Here is a 20,458-nt window from a genome sequence, read left to right as displayed (position 1 = left end):
TTTCTATTGCATTCTTTACTCGATATTGCCGTCCAAAAAACTCAATTCCAATGTCTGACTCGAATAATTTAGCAGAAATTAAAATACGTAAGTATATTTTTTTTGTACTTACAGTGTTATATTACATAATAAAGTTGAATCATATTTATCTGTGACTAAATTTAATGCATGGAAAATCATTTCTTCTTTTCTTTTCTCTTCTTAAGCGGAATAATACGAAGACGACTATAAGATTTCTCACGTTTGATATCCTATGAGAATACGATAAAAAAAAACACATTCTGCTAACTGAAATAAGCGCAAAACTTCGTCTTTTTTAGGAGTCTTACAAATAAAAATAATAGTATGTAACGCACATAAAAACGGTGTGTTTATAGTGTTTGATCAATAACACGAGAACGTAAAGGGATGTCGCTATAAACGAGTTAAGAGAGCATATTACAGTTGCTCCTACGTTCTCATAACCCGCCATCCGCTCCTATAACTGTCATCTTGTCAAATAGTATCGTGCTCAGTAAATCCCTACATTTCCATAGGGTTATATTTTATCATAGCAGTGAAGAAATAAATAACATCTACCGATATAAATGTGAATGTTTCCGAACCTTTGACTCTGAATTTACATATCAGTTGTTGACAGATAAATCCCCAATACTTTTATACTCTTTTGGGATATGAATATCAATTTATGTGATATTTGAATTTATATAATGAATTTTGTTAATTTTTCACTTGGCTGTTATAAGTTGAACCGTTTTATTCAATGTATTTCTGTTACAGACGTTTATAAGTAGGTACGTGATTCTTATAATGGTTACTATTATATAAAAATGAATTGGAAAGTTAAAAACATTTAATAAAAGCTGAACACTCACCAACCATGACCTGATTAAAAAAAAAAATTAGCAGCATTTACTGACATATTTTTTTTCATATTAAACATATTTATTTTATTGACCTTTGATACAAATAAAAAAGAACAAAAAATGTATTTAAACTTTCTTGCTCTAATATAATTTTCGTTGATGACAGTAAGAGCTTCATGGATAGTTTTTTAGATGCACATTATATTTGTAGATATCGTTGGAATTGAGCTGTCTAGCCGCAGACCGGCAAAGCGAGGGTTGATATGCGTTCGATTGTGTGATGGATGTCCAAGCCATTTGTAGCCATCAACACTACGGACGTCCATTTACATAGTAACACGCCGCTGTTGTGTTACAACTTATTGGTCAACTCCGTATCAACATATAACATAAACGACTTAGATTTAATCTTGTTATATTTTATGACCAATATGATGCTTAAGTGGATAATGCAAAAAGCTTAAAACCTTCATGCTGTGTATTTTAAACCTCCTTAGTTATAATAAAAAAAAAACTATCTAAACAACAGGTAAGACTTGCCAGATGATATTTATACATACAGTTAAAAAATACCGACGTTTAGAACTGTCATTCGGTATTGTACGTAATGAAATATTTTCATTGAAATTTTATTTAACTATGAAGTATAAAAATTTAGTTATCGAATTGAATTCATAATAGAATTATTCCACAACCTATGTTTTCATATGTCAAATTTGACAGTAAATTTAAAACATGCTTTTTGAAACCGCTTATCGCGAATGAAGCCATAGCACAAAAAAAAACTCAAAGATTTGGTGATTAAAGAAACATCTATAGTATGAGTATTACTTTTTTTTTGGATAGTCACATTAAACTGTAATACTCTAAAGATTGAAATCTTCATAGTGTGACATTTTTCAAATACTGGTCTATAATATCATACAGAGCTTTATCATAAACCACAGACAATAAGAGTAAACATCACTAATAAAAAAAAGAAGAAATTTAAAAATCGAATCTCAACTTTCTTAACCCTTTACTTATTGTTACTTGTACGTATCAACAAAATAAACAGAAAACTAATTTATTTGTATTGAGAAATCTTTCATTGTATCTTCTTTCTGTTCACAGGATCGCCCGCTATATCTCAATACTAGGCCATAGATAGAAATCGTGTAATAGAAAAAAGGTTTTAGTTTCTTCTCAATACATCAAATGACAATGTACATATGAATTGAATACTACGAGAATTAAATATAAATATTACTTATATGTGAATTTGACCACGCTTGTCCCGTCATTCAAATCTATCCACAATATAGATAATAATAATTAATATATTCTGTAGTATTACCCGTACACAGAAACAAATTATAAAATTATAATGATATTTATATGTATGTAAATGAAACTTAATAAAATGTGAGTAGTGAGGCAGCTTAGAGTGTAATATATATAGTGGAGTCCGCAGCGTGCAGAACATCCGCGTCTATAGCTTGATTGTGTTAGTTATGTGAAATTTATTTTCCGGATATGGATATACATGGCGCGAGGGCGGGTCTCTGATATTTTCAACTGGGCGGAGTCAATGAGAAAAATCGCCGCCTTGCGGACGCCACGCCCATAGCATCTCGCTTTTCCACTTCAACCATTTTACTGTACAACCTTTATAACGTATATCTGGGGATTATCGAATTAAGAGGTTTGCATTACAGTCTTCCAGTGCTAGAAGCTAATTCGTTTTCCGTTACAAAAGCCATGTTTTATTACATTACTGGTATTGCTGATGTTTTATGTTTTTATTATAAATGAAATAAATATATTTTATTCAGTTCATTAGATAGACAACCTCTTGTATGTCTTTTAATTTAAGTAATAAGTGTTCAGTACTTTTGTATTATTCCACACATATATATGTGAAATCCGTTAAACGTTAATCTTATGAAAAATATATCTTAAGATCTATCTTGTTAAAAATATATACATACTACATTACTGACTGATATAATTTTACTATTTGTAATCTTAACATCTCATCGTCATTATACTGAAGTGAGGGTATATTGAAATTATTATGAAATAAAATCACTTTGACTAAGAACCATAAAAATATTATTTTATCAAAAAAAAAAATATTTTAAATTATAAAATTTATCATACGATTATGTATTTTTTGATATTATTAAAAAATAAAAAAATATTTATTCATCTTATTACGATAATCAATAAATAATTATGGCATTCGTGAAATACGAATAAGAATATTGCATTTCATATTCTGATCAAAAAAAAGTTTTTAATATGTCAAAATTGGCAGAATGTGTTAAAACTCGTCTTAGTAAAAAATAAAAAAAAATGCTTTGTTTACTAAGAAAAGTCATTTGACTATTTGTTGTCATAATTTACCATTACGGTAACCACGGTCAGTTTCCTTATATTAATACAAAATTTTGATAAGTTTTAATAGAATTATACGTTACTTTGAGCTTTGTAAATATGTCGGAGTCTTCAGAATCACCAAATCTCAACAGCGTCAAACCAGAGTGGATCAAGCAGCTATTATACGATTCAGAATGTGAAGGTTCTGTAGTATTTTAATTATTTTACTAAAGTTCTTTTTAAATTGCATCTTAATTGACATCATCACTTCTGTTAATTTAGTTTAGGTGTATAACTTATAATAGTTTCTAATACAACATATCAAATGAGCAACGAAATAATAAATTTACCCACATAGTAATTATGAAGTGTTACCACATTTATTGATTTAAGGCGAAATAGTTATATTAGTGGATAAGGTGATTATGTTTTTAATATAATAGATGTTTGTTTGTTTATTGGAAGTTGTGCAAAAATTACTAAACGTCATTTAATTCAGTGTTCGTGAATGTAGTATTGAATGTTATCACTTACATTTCATTAGCTTAAAACTTATGTTAAGTTAGCCTGGATGTGTTGAAAAATAATATCCGTGTGTTTTTTTATAATATCTTAAACATTACATTTAGTTACCGATCGTGTTTGTATTTGTAGTACATATAATATTTCATGCAAAATTTGTGTAATTTTAAGTTGTTTGGTTTAAATGTGGCATACAAAAAAGTATTGTGTCCAAAAAAAGTTCCACTACATCCAAACGCGGACAAAGACGCAGTGAAAAACTATCGACATCTTCTATAAAATTTACCAAAACCTATACAAATTATTTCAGGTAAATAAGAATGATTTGTTTTCTGAACAAAGTCAACTATTAGTTTCCATATCAACTTTTATGCTGACAATTCGTATGTTATAAAAAAACTTATATAAATATAATTTGTCGGATAAAACATTTTATATGAATTGGTTCGTAAAGTTGTGCTCAGTAATTTCCGTATGTAGAAATCACACATCACAGGCACTTCCATAATTTGATACTGTGACAAAAAAAATCGAAAAAGCTTGGCTCATACAGAATCATCTTATTTAACCCTTGTATTATATTCCCATACCCAGGAAGGCTGACTAATTTTAGATTGTTGTGTAATAAAAGTGACGTCATCCGAGACAACAAATATCCATACCCACCGCATCTATAATTTTCATATTCACTAGGCGATAATATACCCACTTGTAATACAAAATCGCGTTGTGAATACGGAAAACTTTCATTTGTTTTTAATCTTAGATATGTTTATTAAATATAATAATGTAGAAACGATAATATCTATGGAACAATATACAACAATTATGTCTTTTATATTTTGACACATTACTTCAGAATGTACATTTTTATCTGTAACAGCACATAAAGCATACTCATATATTTATATCAAATGAGCCAATGTTATTAATCAGTAACCTTATCTTTCTTTTCGAAGTTTAACTAAAATGGTATCCATTTTTTTCATAAATATTTACATATAATACTATCTATATATGTTTATATAGGATGCACAACGGATACCTGTGGTAACGCTGACAGGACTCGAATAAAATGACATTTTAAACTAAGAATAGCAATTTTTTACAGAATCGGAGACATTCGGTTTAAAGTTATTGAAGCAAGGAGGTCGCAGTGTTGTGTGGAACATGGCCATTACACTTGGTTACCGCAAGAAGGGCATCCCCGGGCAGGCCTGCCGGCTGTTAGAGCGATACTTCTATTTCCTGTTTAGATCATACGCAGAAAGACCCAGTACGTTAACAATGTATACACTATAATAACATACGAGTATAATTGTAAACATGGAATTTATTTCATACTAATTTTTGTCCGCGACTTCATCTGTTGCGTTCAGAGAGAAATACATAAAGTTTTTTAAATAGATACATATGGTTACGAACTGTCAGATATTTATATAGTCTGTGTCACGAGGGATCATAGACAATACAACTTTTAAGCGTTGATCCAGCGAGAACTACACAGAATTCCGATATTTGTGCTATATTATTGTGAGGTTTAACTAAAACCCATTTAGTACCTGCGTGCTTGAAAGGGTAACAAATATACTTACATTCGTTCTCAACAATTTCCCCATATATAATAATTATAGGAACTATAAATTTATTCTAATTTCTCATACAAATATCTTTGGTTTCGTAAAAATGAACTAACTAACTAACTAACGCTTGAATTACGTACAAAATACTGTTAGGTTTTAACATTAAGTATGGACGTTCTTTAAAACATAGTAGTCGGATTACAGTTTCAGTCTTGTGTCTAAATGTTCTGCGTTTATTCTAGTAATTTCCTACAAAATGGCTGAACCTTTCAAATACAAGTTTTTTTCAATATAATTAATAGCTATTTATATTTTTACTGTATAAATTAAATATAAATATCCACAGGTACGTTGATTTAGTATAATTTGTAATCAATCATCAAAATAATTCTAAGGATAACACAATATTATAATTAGTAGGGCACAGATGGCGCCACTTGTGACAATAGCAACACTCAAACAAGGAGACTAAAACAGACCTATTCTTTATATATTTGTCATATTTTCCAGGCATTGTGTTTAACTTATTAATGTTCAGTATTGATAAGTCCTTTTTAGCCAATAATTTAGATTCTTATACAAGTTTCCAATCAGTTTAATCAAATGCTTTTACTGTAGTATTCTATCATATATTAACAATTTTTCTTCGAATCACAAATTTTGTGGGATATAATTTTGTTACCAAATATTATAAAGCTTGTATATACATTTTTTCCTTTTAAGTAATTTTTCTCCTTGTCAAAATTTTTTTATGCGTTAAGATAAGTTTCTATTCGTAGACAAAAATTGCTGAGCCTAGTTTTGTCTTTAATAACCTAAGTGTTGTACAGACATAGTCTAATTCTGTGGCATGACTTTTCCAGACTTTCTTTGGTTTCTAGGTAGTCTTTTGTTTAATTCCTATCAAACTTTATTCACCATGCTCATTTCTCAAGCTCCCATCTTGTCTAAGTAATAATCGTAACGAAAATGTGCGCTATCTTAGATGCTATTAATATATTATTCCTGTACACAATGAAGCGTAATTTAGACTTTACTTAAAACATACTTTTCGTTTTTTCCTAACAGTGTATGCATTTAATAAGGACAATACGGTGTCCAAACAGTTTTAAACTGTAATTTATATACCTACGAATCAGTGTACCTCGTATAATCAATATATTTCAACGTTGTTCAGAAAAATTTCAGCTATTAGTCAATTTGTACATCTTCAATAACTTTCATATCTCATTCTAAATGTATTCACATGTTAGTATGGCTTTCTTTTTTCTTGTTCGTATTCTAAACACTATGTGTTTATCATCAGTGACATTTGTCACTAAAGATTATGAATTTTAATAGTTTAAAGTGTTTTACACTTTCACATTGTCTCTTGGCACGATACATCCCCCATATGGTACGTGTCTCGACATAACAGAGTGTGAAATTGATCTTCAATTTTTTTTTTGTCATCATCCTATTAACTCAAAATATATCTATACAATATTTAAGCGTATGTTTTAAATTACTTAGTTCACATCTATAGTTGAAGTACAATTCCAACAATGAAATGAGATCCGTGTCGGTAAAAAAGCTTGCCTTTTACTCGTCACCTATAATTATGTCGTATATTATAGCAGGGGCACTTCGAGACGCTATCGTGGAGAACATGAAGAGCCGTATAATGCTCTTAATAGCGTGTTGCGTTCAACTAGCGGTTAAGATGAGCTCGGCGGAGGCTCGGATAAGTCCTAGAATAATACGAGTGGCTCTGCTCTGTAAAGGAATCACGTGCACTGTGAAAGAAATCATACAGGCTGAAGCTGAGGTTTTTGCTGTTATAGGTAATAAAATCGAATTTCTTAGGCACATTTTGAGGCTAGGCTTGTTTTAAATGAGAGACAATGGGAGATGATCTGTGTTCGGAAGTTTGCTTGTGTGTTCGGGAGTATACGTCTGTGTGTGGGAGTGTTTTAAATGTTGGTCTGATATGAGGAGGTTTTATCTGTGTGTGTGTGTGTGTGTGTGTGTGTGTGTGTGTGTGTGTGTGTGTGTGTGTGTGTGTGATACAAAGGCTGATTTTTGCAGTTTTTCATGAGATGAGAAAAATGATCTCATGGATGGTAAATATTGATTTGACAAATATCAGCAGAATGGATGACTTGATTATAATAAAAAATGTTTGTATGGACTACCATACAAACATTTTTTATTAGTGATGATGTAAGCACTAGCTTACATCATCACTAAGCCCCGATTATTGCGAGGGTTAACTGCTTCCCAAATTAATCAAATCATATACAGGTATACTTGCAAAAAACCTGTTAGTATAATGTATTCCATGTAAAGGATTTTATACATTATTAGGTTATCGGGTTCCGTTGCGGACTAGCGTAGACGTGGCAGAACAGCTGGCTGTCGAGGTTGGGATGTCAAGTGGTTTGGTTAAAGCGATATCCATCATCATGGACCTGGCGGAGTACCAACGTAACGACATCGAGAGAAAGATGCGCTGGGCCGCAACTGGATCGACTTCTACACCTGGTGAATATAACATATTGATCTATAAGACACGAACGTTATTAATAAGGAGGAAAGTAAATTGTTTAGAAATAAGCATACGTTTTTTTCATGTTCTTCCTTTTATTTCTAGGCTGTGAATATTTTTGACTATATTGAAATTGCTTGCAGAAGTCTTAATGTACAAATCGTGTGCTCATACATCGGTGTGGATAAAACTTTGTTAGCGTTACATGTTTAAAGGACCAGCAATCATTATTACACCAGTTTTAGGGTTCTGTTTACTGTTTAGACATAAAAATAGCCATAAGCAGATGGATTCTTCTATGAAAATAGCACGTAAAGTCAAGCTACGAGTACAGCTCCTTTTGTATGAACTCTACTTCCTTGTACACATTTCCGTTGGGTCGGGGAACTTCTCTGATTAGTTGAATTAACAGGATGCGTCCGTACCTTGCACTTGTGTGCTGGAGCTGTGGCAGCGGCTGCCACGTTCTACCCCGTTGCCATGGCCACCACGGATGCCGCCACATGCGTGGTACAGCTCGCTAACATAGTGAACTCACCACCCGCCTACATCTCCTGTATCGCTGACGTCATCATCTCACAAATACTCAGCGCAGCCTGATATATACTACAGACATATCGATAACATAGCTTATATTTATTGCATCTGCCTTTTATATTGAATACATAATGATGTGTTTGTTATAATTGTAATAATTTAGCGTTGTACAGAAAATCGTTTTATTATTACGTTAGTATTATTGTGCGGTTCGGTTCTTTGGTCAGATGTTAACGTTCGTAATTAATTGATTTTTTATGTATAAGAAGGAATTTATATATATAAACGCCTTACAATACATAATAGTGATTACTCAATCATATAACAAAGCTAATGGTAAATATGAATTTACCGTAATTAATTTTAAAATAGCTTCAACGCTCAAAATCAAAAAATTTACTGTGTTAATTGAAATAGGTATATCTAAATAAATTGATTTCAATTAATTACGACTGCGTTTTAACGTACAAGTAAAGTATAAATGTCGGCGCTGTTCATTATATAAGTATTTAAAAACTATCCAAGAGATATCGGAAGATTGTGACGTATTATTAAGTTGTAAAGAATATTACTATTAAGTAATTAAATTATATTTAAAAGGTTACCGACCTTCCCTATTTATAAGGTGTGAGTTTTCGCTTTATTTAATAAATAAGTATGTAAAACGATTATGTGTTTAATTTTATATAATCAATCGTTGGACCGACGAAATATTTTTTCATAGAATTTAATTTATTTAAAATTTAATTTGGATACATACCTACTAATAATATTCAGCGATTATCGTACGTTACGTTCAGTCGCTTATCAAACGTTATTTTAGGGGGCAATAGATATTAAAGTGATTTAGTTTCCCAGCGAGAGGTTCGCTTTGACTAACGATGTGAAAAATATGGATGCAGCGTACAACCTCATACCACCCACCCCATAGTGCTTCGGTTTTAATATCAGAGATTCCCTTCCCTTTAGAAACGCGTCACTTGATATCCGATAACAATATTCAGAATCATAGTTACTGATGCCAATGCCGGCTAACTGACCGGTTCAAATGGAGTATAATTAGTTATAGGTGCATGTAGAATTAATTTCAGTAAATAATTTTCAAGGTGAAAATTTATTAACACAAACATTCTTTATATTTGTTACGTAAACCATTGAAAATTGACCAGATAATTACAAAACCCGATATCCCAATATATATATTACGTTACACGTAAACATCGTTAGTGACAAACGATTCTATAAATAAGAACATTAGTATAAAAAAAAATACTAAGTAAACATAACTAATAATATAATGTACGTAATATGTTACAATAACGCGGACAGTACGAGGAATGGAATTTAATTAAATACGTCGAGTCCATAGCATGATGCGGTAACAAGTTACAAAAATTATGAATCAAGGATCAGCTGCGGGGTGCGCGGGCGCTGCGGCTGTGACAACAATACACTCTGCACGAGGATCCCCAATAAAAACTTGACAAATGGCGTTTCATAATCACGTCGCATACCGGGCTCCGTCAACCTTATACTTTATTGTCCTACCCTCGGAAAATATGTCCGCTGTACAGAAAATCGTTGACGTACAAACAAATTTGTCTCGCAAACATTAGACAATACGTGGTTGTAAATGTAATACTCGGTGGATTGTATTCCTGTAATATAATTATCTACTTAGGACTGATTGGCTTTCAATTAACGCCGCCACAATGTTAACTATGCGGTTTGATTATATCTGATACAGATATAATTACATTACGATTTACATTTGAGATTCTTTCATAAATTTAATCGAAAAATCTGAACTAAAAAGCGGTCAGGTTGAATTGTCTGACGTGAATTTTTTCTCATTTTCATTGCGTAGATCACAAAAAATCGGATATCTTTACCGGAATAAATCAAAATCTGCATATTAAATAAATATATCATTATGTTAAATTAAAGAGATGTTAAATCGTCTAGGGATATATTTAGCTATAAATAACCTATAAGGTTACGGTTTATTCTCACATAAAACTTAGGAGAGGTCGTAAAGTAAGTCGGGGGCTTATTATAGTTACCGTGGACCGCCGAGGAATTCCCCGTAATAAGGGTCGGTATTAGCGTCACCATAATATTGTGCCCTGTCACCACTCACTGAGCCTCCGACGATATTATTATTAAAAATAATTTCTCATTTTTATTGCACTTTCATATTAGAGTCGTAACCATAAACGATTGGTCTATTATGACGTATGAAATTTATAACTCAAATTATTATATATGTTTAACAAATGTCAAATCAGACTCGCAGAGACATGCATTTAAAAGGCTATAAACGGGTAGTGTACTTGACAACGAACTTAACAGTCGAGGCGATTTAATACATCACACTTAATAAATATTATGGTATTTATACAGCCGATCCGAGACTAGTTATTTTTTGTTAAAGTTCTGAAAAGCACAGATAAAATTATGTTCGTGCGGAAAAAATTTTAATCCCTATGAAACAATTTGCTTCCGTCCATCTGAACATACTACATCTGAACCTGGGAGTGGTTTCCCCGGTCCACACTGTAGATATAAAAAAAAAGAAAAAATAATTAATAAATTTAATTTTTATAACACCTATTTGAATTTTTTATGTTCAAAATTCAAATGTGGGCAGAGTGAGTCCGAAAAAATGTGTTGGTCGAATCGATATTCGAACGAGATGGATATATTCCACAAGGGCAGAGTTTCGTAGAGAAGCAATTAGTTTTGTTCGCGTATGTTTTTTTTTCGGCAGGGCGTGTCGGCAACGATCCCGCCCAGTACAGCCCGGCGCCCGTCAGTCCTAGAGGAACCTCCGTGGTGATAATACGTGTCGCCAGTGAGACAGTTTCATACTACGTGTTACGACCGCTGGTTTTGGGTAAGTTTTGTTTCAGTGTTTTATTGTTTAAGATAAAGGATTTTTTTTTATTAAATTTTATTGTGAAAAGAAAATGTTTTATAATATATTTTGTATAGTTGGAATATACCGAAAATCATATATTTATTAATCGTTCGCGATTTCGTTACAAGTTTCTAATTATTTAGTAACATTTTATTAAATATCAAACATTGGCTATACAATTTTGTTCTTTGTCAATAATTTTCTGTAATTTCAAATATGAATAATAAAAGTGCATTTGTGTAATTTCAATTTGGGTTGTAGTAGTTTTAACGTTCATTGAATAATATTGAACTGTTTGTTGATTTAAGAAAAATTAAAAAAAAAAAAATCTAAGTCACAACATTCTTGGGCATTGACATTTTCGTGGTTTTTTCAGACCAACTGCATCATGAGAAAAATAACGGATGTTACTCGAACCTAAATGGTAACTGATTAAATGTATATGCATTGCGAAATTTATACACTGATGATAGGTTTTACGAGCGACCCCTCTCGCGTTGGAAATTTTATTTTAATATAAGAGACTTTTTTTATATTACGTACTTTATATCAACGACATACGTGATGTAGTTTAAAAGCAAAGTTTGAAATAAACACGTAAAAACATGTTGTGCTCGTGTTTATCAATAAATTTATTTCATAATAATAAAATTATCTTGAAATTTCTTGGTATCGTCACAATATTAGAAAAGACAGCAAACTGTACTTAAAAGCCTTAGTCGTATATTTTATATACTCGGTAGTCAGTATACTTATACATATACAAAAAATTAAATTATACAAATTAAGATTATTAAATAAAGAGAAATAAATTGTTTTTATTTCATTTTGAGAAACATAACTTGAAAAAGAAAAATATTTGAAAAGGCGGTATTTCTACATAAAAAAAAAAATCCACAACACAATTATAATTCTTTTTGTAGCTCGCAGTAGTTTCGTTTTAATATTCATTTTAAAGGAAATATAATAATCACATTGTGAAAATAATGGCATAGAAGAAAAAGATCAAAAAAAATGCAAAAAAAAAAAAAATTCGTTGGCTTCTTTTTTTTTTAAAATTTGTTCCATCTTTAAATATATTTAATTGCTTACTCGTCCAGTCCGCGGCACGGCCATGATTCTTATCTGGAAGCTTATTGAAAAAGGGGCGCATTCCTATCACGCATAAATCAGTCAGGGCTGTATTTCTTCCGATCGCCACACGCTCATTTTTATTGCCTACTTATTGCCAATTACACGATTCTTTACCCATTACGATGTAACTATAGCTAACGATTTATTTGATTTCATTTGAAATCTAATGTGTTAAACGTTCGTATATATTGTTTATAATACAAAAATCACGTATATATATCTATTTAATTCTTAACTAGGTCCACTTTAAATAGAGTTGAGGAAATACAATGACTATTCAACCAAATGCATCATATCATAATGTTTACTTTAGAAGGTGTGTTTATCGCCGGCCGCCATACTATTCTTTCCTAATTGTTTGGGTTAGACGCTAGCAATGATAGAGATACGTTACATACGCCAACTGTTCTTAGTCGTAGTTTAAACTTACAAACCAATAGAATTATATTAAACATAGAAACATTGTTCAATATAGTTTGTGATATCTTAGTATGTTCTCCGCCTTATTATTTATTTGTTCAGTCTTAATCGCATAATTTGTGTTCAATATGTTTGAACATTATATAAAATTACATACGAAAATAGATTGAACGGTAATAAATGGATGTATATTGAATTTTATAGTTGTAACTGTAATCATAAATATCACATTACCAACAATACGAGAGCTGTAGTTGAACAATAACGTTGCAATTGTAGGTATCACTTAAAATCTATTTGCCTGTCTTTCTGCATGTCACTGACAATTACATAAATGGTGTACGGATCAAGTGTACAAGCTTCAATTCGGATCAGGGGTATGTCTAAGTGATCATTTGCATAACACCTGAAAACTCAACTAGAACTCAAACAGAACGAGAGTCCATCTTACTATACCAGACTACTAGTATATACAGATAGTACAAAGTTTTCGTGTTAACTGCCTTAAAATAACTATATATTAAACAAGCAATATATCTATCTAAAATATTGTAAATGATAGGTATTTGTAATTTTTTTTATTAATATAAATTAGATATAAATTTTTTTAACGATTTTTAAACGTTAAAACGAAGCAATTCGAATTTTGAAAACATCGATAGAATAATCGTTTAAGGGTGCTCAAAATAATGAAATTCGATTCGCAGAAGAAATATAATAATGTTATATATACATATACCTTGATAACTATTATTATGTATTAAACTATAAAAGTTTTGTTTTACTTGAAAAATTATGTATTTTTTCTTTTCACAGAAAAAAGTTTTGAAAGTTTTAAAAGTTCAAAATTATATTTACGTATGTCAATGAAGACGTAGCATATATATTAGTAGCGTCTTAGTTACGAATATTACTTGTCTTTGTTATATGAAAGATCCTGGTGTCCGTTCATATTGACAATGCAATTTCGTGTCAAGGACTGTTAATCAAGATGAAGAGGCTGTAAGGAGCAAGATGAATTTTAAATTTAATTGAATTGTTTCAACGTATATTTATAATGTTATTGTTGTTCGTATTATATTTTATTAATACATGAAGCGACTTCATAAAGTACGGTTAATTAAGTTTAAATGAAAACCGGAAAATATATCATCTGTGCTACTAACTTGAAGAGTTGAAATGATCAAACAATGGCCAAGCTGATTGGTACATTATATAATTTTATTGAATATATATATTTAGATATACTTTTAGATAGGAAATTCGTATGTACGTATCGCATTTGTATCCCGGGAAGTAACATAATTAGCGGACCTGCAACACTGTAAACATTTATTGAGGGGTAATTTCTGACTTTACACAATAGAAGGGTTGCCAGGTTGAAGTAGAATAATGCTTTTTAATAAGGTAAATTTCATGTAAGATTTTGTTTTAAAGGTTACATTTTTAACTTTCTTAAATTTAAACATTTAGCCTTGCTGTTTATTCGTAATGATTTGGCTATGATAATTGCCGCGATGGATTCGGAAACCGCATTGTGAATCCGTGGAATGCTGAGAGGTTTCGTCTCTCATCAGAGCTGATACAAATTTTTTCGAGTCGATTACTTATAAAATATCATAGAAAACAGAACTTTAATACATTAACGACTGATATCTTTGCATATTAGAAATTTTGTGATATCAGGAATAGAACCTGAGGAGACCAATATATTTAGATCCGAGTCGTTATATAAACTACACACCAGCCACAGTCAATCTGCGTCTGGTGTTGTCTTATAATACAAACGACGGACCCGAACGGCTTCTGTGTTGTTTGTTAAAGCTAAGGACAAACACTATAGCTGACTCAAAGGCGATCAGTGTTTACGTCGTGACTGATTACAGACGAAGCTATTTCAACTAATACGTCTACGTTCTAATTGGAGGTGAAACTGCAAACGTATATCGTACCTTTCCCTTGATTGGACACATATAAATATTTCAATAGGAACATTAAAGTGCGGTCAGTAACTTCGGATATGAAAGAACTTAGAATAAAAACAGGAAGAGCTCGATTGTGCAATCAAATCTAAACCAATTTGACTGAAAGTATACATACAAATAAAACGCTTATAGTTTTTATATATATATTTCGCGAAAATTGAAATTCATTTACAAAAAATTATAAGGTCATGTAGGCGCAACACTATAACTTTATACTAAACACAAAATTGGGTCAGTGTACTATGAACATGTAATTTTTGGTGACGTAACACGCACACACACACATGCACACAGACACACACACACGCACAGCTATAAGTATGCACCATTAGTATTCAAATAATTTGTGACCCTTAATTCTAAGAAAACCCTCCCGGTCTTTGTTCTATGTACGAATGCTTTCAACAAACATCCAATAAGATTGCTGTCAAAATAAACATTTATAACTATTCTCGTTTTATTCTTCAGTGGTTGTAAATCTCTTTTGTTTATTTCTATTCGGTCTTTTTAGGTGATGGCTTTCAGTTAAATGTTGAACATTGTTTTTCCGTTCCGAAATTAAAAAAGGAACGGCAAAGCGTGGTCCTTGCGTGAAAGAAAATAATCATAAATTAATACAAAATTTTGATGGAATTGAATTAATGAAACGTTATCTAAATTTATCTAAAATTAAACGACTGAAGAAATAACTAATATGTTCCAGTTCGATATAATATTTTGATGTAAAATAATGTTTATTCTTAGTATAGCTACGGTCACATATAACAGTGTTTCCATTTTACGGTCGTCTTTTGTAAATATTGCGTTTGAAACATTATTTTACTTTCATAGTATTAGTAGTATTTTATTTGATATTTTCCGTAATCAATCCATTGCTAGTCACATTTTTTATTTAGATTTAATAGCTTAAAAAACATTGAATTAGTGTGTCTGATTATAATTAGGTAACCTAATAGGGAGAAGTTTAAGAAAGCTAGAGGCGCTATTAAGTAAAGAACACATCGTGTGTACTTGCTTTTAGATAATTTTTTTTATTGACAATTTCTGTTTAAACCTGATCACATCTTAATTATATACCTATTTCAAATACTATCTCAGATTAACATCAATCAAAGTAACCGCAATGATTTTACGGGATATGAAAAAAAATCATTACTAAATAAAAATATAACATAAAAAAATGTATAAAGAATTATAATAGAACATTATTTATTAAATTTGCGTTATGATTAAGAAAACAATGCTATCATTATCAAAATAAACTGAAACTAATGACATCCGTACAATACAATGGTACCCACTTAATGTGACAAATGTGATTATTATATTAAAAAACTAATTATGTATTATAATATGATTTTAAGACTTTCATTATATCACGGCTACTGTTCATGATATAATTATGTAAAGAAGCCAAGGTAACTTAGGACACTTCAGGTGTTACTTACGATGTTTAAAATTCGTTTAGAGTACGCTTCATAGCCAACCGTAAATACTATTTACATCATAAGAAAGATGAAAAAAAGAATTTCAAATAACAAGAATAGGTCGTGTTTGTAAAAAATCGAAAATTTTTAATATTTAGATCAAATTTATGTCATGTAGTGTGATAGACAGACTAAAATATTCTTAATACAAATCTAGTTAACATTAAAAACGAATAGACAGACGAGAGAATAATGCAAGTGATGTTAACTAATGACATAATGTTGCTGATAGAAATTTAGGTTTTTTCCAGACGAATAAAAAGTCGTACGATTTTTGCTATCATTAAAGCAAAGTTTATTTTAAATTCGCATAAAAAATAAATAAAAATAAATCTACACGAGCAGGAATCGAACTTGCGATTTCCGAAATAATGCGATTCAGTTCTGTCGCAGACTCAGCTATCGTGCCAACACGAGCTGGACATGAACAGGCGGTGAAAAAGGCGATAATAAGTTAGTTACTAATTATGGTTGGTTACCGTAATAATATCATTACATTCTCTTTTATTATCAGCGTTATTTCCGTGAGAAATATCTTAAATGTGTGGGGACCACGTGATGCTGTTCTGCCAGTTGCATAGAGCCGCAAAAACAAACTTATTAGTCGATAAAATTTAATATGTTTAAATAAATACGCATTAATGTGTTTCATAGGTGATAAGGCTGCGCGATTTTATTTTTCATTATATGAACTAAGTTAACTTGTAGAAGGCGCTCACTATGGAGGGATTCCTTCATCATATGGCGCCACAATTCTTGCACCCGGCTCTGCAAAGCTTTGGTTGCGGTGCCTTTCGACCTATAGGCGGTGCTTTCCATCCGCTGTATCCCGGCAAAGCTTTCGCTAGGCATCTAGGCGAGCAGTATGCGCTGGGACAGAGTGTCGGTCAAGCTTTGAGGGTAATTATGTGTTATTATTATACATTAGTATATGTAATGTGATGCCTAAGAACTGTCTGTCTTTCTTCGAGCGATTATGTCTATTCACTGACTTGCCCTTTAAAAGCTACTTCCAATGTGCGAACAGGGTGTAAGAGATGACAATAGTACCCCGCCGCTCTACCGGCATGGGTACGCCATCCGCGATGACACCAGCTCTCCGGGGTCAGCTGCCTCGGCCTCGCCGCGGCCCTGCAAGGACGAGGACGTCCCAGCCACCGCCACCTGCTCCGACCCTCATGAGATGTTCTCACGTTAGTCAAACAATTATTAGAATACTATTTTAAAATGAACTCATTTAGAGAAATGTATCAATTTAGTCCCTCCCATGTAACTAGTGTTTGAAAAATGAATTGTTACCAATCAACAAATAGCTGATGGTGAACGTAAGTCATCGTGTGGTGTGTGCGGGGCTCGGCTGGGCCCGGGCGTGGCTCAAGCGCACTTTTTGCAAGAGCTGCAGCACCTTTACAGCCTAACGGCCATACCGCGAGAGGCGACTGGTCCATCCCACTCGCTTCATCACCAGGACGAAGACGCACGCTGGGAGGTATACAACACTTACAGAAGTGTGTTATATGATATGATTTAGTAACGATTGCAAGAATTTGATATATTTACTTTGAAACTTGAATCAACCAGAATAACTTAGGATTGAACCGAATTGCGTACAGACGTACCAGCGCATACGAGCGAATCGGCAGCGTCGCTTGAAGCTGCGTACCCGTAAGCGTCATCACACAGTGGAAAGCATGCTGGGTTACGACCTGGAAGAAGAACGTCGGGAAGAAAGGCCAAGAGAACGAACATACGACGCAGAGGACGAACCGGTGGACGTTGAAGGAGACTCGCTCGGGTGGCCTGAAGGGGCCATCAATGTCGAAGGTAAAACCTTGGAATATCCTTAGTTCATTCCAATATACAGCATGTTCATTAAAGTATTACTTGCAGATAAAGATCACCGCAGTGACGCTGAAAAGATACACCTTAGTTACGCGGAGGATCTAGAAATATCGAGCACCAACGACAACATGCAGTCGCCTGAACGCGTGAGGTATTTTATATAATTATGACACGGCCCAAATGTCTTATAACGTTAAAAGCCTTGCTTACGTTAAAAAAAAACATTTTTTTTATAATCCAAACATTATCATGGGAATACTTGAGAGTGGCGGATTACCTAATTCAATTCATAATACGAATAATGCTTAAGAGACTTGACTATGTCCATATATTTGTATAATTTTTAACTAAACATCGTTAAACACCTAAGAGATATTCATATACATTATTACAAAAAAATCGTAGAGTATTACGTAATTGATTACACGTGTTGCTTGTGTTGGACAGAATTGAGACTCCGAAGCCGTTGTCGCTGGAGTGTGCGAAGCCCGAGCCTGAGCGTCCAGCCGAGGTGAGCACCTCTGAGTGGGCCGGAGCCCCCGACACCTGGCCTCCCATAGACGCTTACACACACCCACGACATAAGATCGACGGCGAGATGCCTTCCTCAACCGACACGCGCAACTAAACTATGCATTCTGGACCATAGACACTTGCAAATTTGGATCACAAAAGAGTTACATTAGACAGTTTTATATATTATTTAAATTCTGCCTTTTATCTATGGTTGAGAATGTTTTTCTATTTGTCAATATTTAATTGTTTTAATGTTCGTTGAATAATTTCGTTTATGATATATTACTTACTAATATTAAATTTAAATGTAATGTATTAATTATTATTATTAAGTTATTTTGTTTTATAGAATAACATTCGAATTAGGAGGACTCTACGCGTTCGCATTGATGTTTTTATGGCTTATATTAAATTAGAAAAAAAAATATTAATAGGAAAAAAAATATTTGAAAACACGCAAAACCATTTTTAAGTTAACACATGTATAATAATATACTTCATTATGATCAGAAAACAGTACAACTATTTGTAGCGCATTCATCCTATAAAAAATAATGGCACTTATATCACTTGTCTTCTATAGGATATTGTAGGTATTATTTTATATTGTACAGTTAAACAGAATAAACTATTGGTTCACACGAATTTTTTAAAAATAGAATTATATTAAAATTACGTGAAAATTTCAACGGACAAATATGATTTTAGTGTAAAAAAAAACCACGTTGAATTCTTATTAATTCGATTTAAAGCGAGTCTAGATGTTAGCTTTCAATTAATTCTTAGCGTAAGGCTAATAACCAAATTATCGTCTGTTTGTTGTGATTATGCCAAATATATATATAATGTTATATATGCTTAGTAAATAGACTATCATTTTATGTAGATGCAAATGTTACTTTCACAGCGGCTCCGTGTACATATTAGAGACAATTTTGAAATGTTCTGAAGCTATTTCATAATATTATTTACGCGTAAATTGTTAAACTTTATTTGTGTAAAAAAAAAAAATTTTTTTTGCTCGTATTTCATAAGCGTTTTTGATGTTAATTTAATGATTATTCGTGTCAAATACGATGATTGTATTTAAATCTCGATGCACAGAAGTAACGAATTAAGTTCCGCGTCCCTGTAGTGGCGGTTCCCATCGTCAAACTTACAGTTTTAGAGGTTTTACCTCAAAAACTATTTATAATATAATATTGATCATGTTTTATGAATAAAAATTTAAACTACTCTTGTTAAGTGTGACGATGCAAAATAATATTGAGGATACTGAAATCGACTTCCCCTTAACCCTAGAAAGTAAGCACGCAAGAAGTAATGAATACGCTAGGTGTATCAAATAATATTGTAAGTACCTAACTGTATCTGTATATTAAATATTATTTAAATCTTATAAATGAAACGTCAAATTATTTAAAATTCTTATAATATATTTCTCAAATCTTTTACAAAATATCGCAATAAAACCATACATAAAATTCTCAATCAATAATTTTAATTTTGACGTGACATTTGTTTTTTTTTTTTTTAAATAATACAATAAGGTTTCGATCGGTTTTCTACAGATTAAAAAGTAGACTACATTTCCTTACTAAACTAAATCTAGTCTAGTTTGTGATTATTTGTTACAATTATTGTACAAGTAACAGGTAACATGTTTCCTTTGATGATTACATTTCATGTCACAAATTGAGTGTATTGATATATATGTCGCTAGTATTTCCAAATTTTGATGTTAGTTATTTGCACAAA

At 31.9% G+C, this 20,458-nt stretch overlaps 2 protein-coding genes across 4 annotated transcripts; both read left to right on the top strand.

Annotated features, from left to right (window-relative positions):
- The first annotated feature begins 3,254 nt into the window (after positions 1-3,254).
- Positions 3,255-9,023, top strand: LOC116777756 (uncharacterized). Its single transcript, XM_032671464.2, has 5 exons — positions 3,255-3,429; positions 4,861-5,025; positions 6,949-7,155; positions 7,679-7,855; positions 8,272-9,023. The coding sequence occupies exons 1-5, from the start codon at positions 3,345-3,347 to the stop codon at positions 8,457-8,459; spliced, it is 822 nt and encodes a 273-aa protein (XP_032527355.1). The 5' UTR covers positions 3,255-3,344; the 3' UTR covers positions 8,460-9,023.
- Positions 9,024-10,753: 1,730 nt separating this feature from the next.
- Positions 10,754-20,232, top strand: LOC116777787 (protein Teyrha-meyrha). 3 transcript variants are annotated; one of them, XM_032671502.2, is made up of 8 exons: positions 10,754-11,292; positions 11,693-11,740; positions 17,051-17,242; positions 17,370-17,535; positions 17,656-17,831; positions 17,956-18,166; positions 18,233-18,330; positions 18,632-18,757. In XM_032671502.2, the coding sequence occupies exons 2-8, from the start codon at positions 11,738-11,740 to the stop codon at positions 18,635-18,637; spliced, it is 852 nt and encodes a 283-aa protein (XP_032527393.1). In that variant the 5' UTR covers positions 10,754-11,292; positions 11,693-11,737; the 3' UTR covers positions 18,638-18,757. The 3 variants fall into 3 exon arrangements, with proteins under 3 accessions (XP_032527393.1, XP_032527391.1, XP_032527392.1); XM_032671500.2 differs by having other exon boundaries at positions 10,758-11,292; positions 18,233-18,335; positions 18,632-20,232; XM_032671501.2 differs by lacking the exon at positions 11,693-11,740 and having other exon boundaries at positions 10,758-11,292; positions 18,233-18,335; positions 18,632-20,232.
- The last annotated feature ends 226 nt before the right edge of the window (positions 20,233-20,458 follow it).

This window comes from Danaus plexippus, chromosome Z, assembly GCF_018135715.1.
Source record: "Danaus plexippus chromosome Z, MEX_DaPlex, whole genome shotgun sequence".
NCBI lineage: Eukaryota > Metazoa > Arthropoda > Insecta > Lepidoptera > Nymphalidae > Danaus > Danaus plexippus.
The sequence above is the reverse complement of the archived record's forward strand: the minus strand, read 5'-3'. Positions and strand labels throughout refer to the sequence as shown.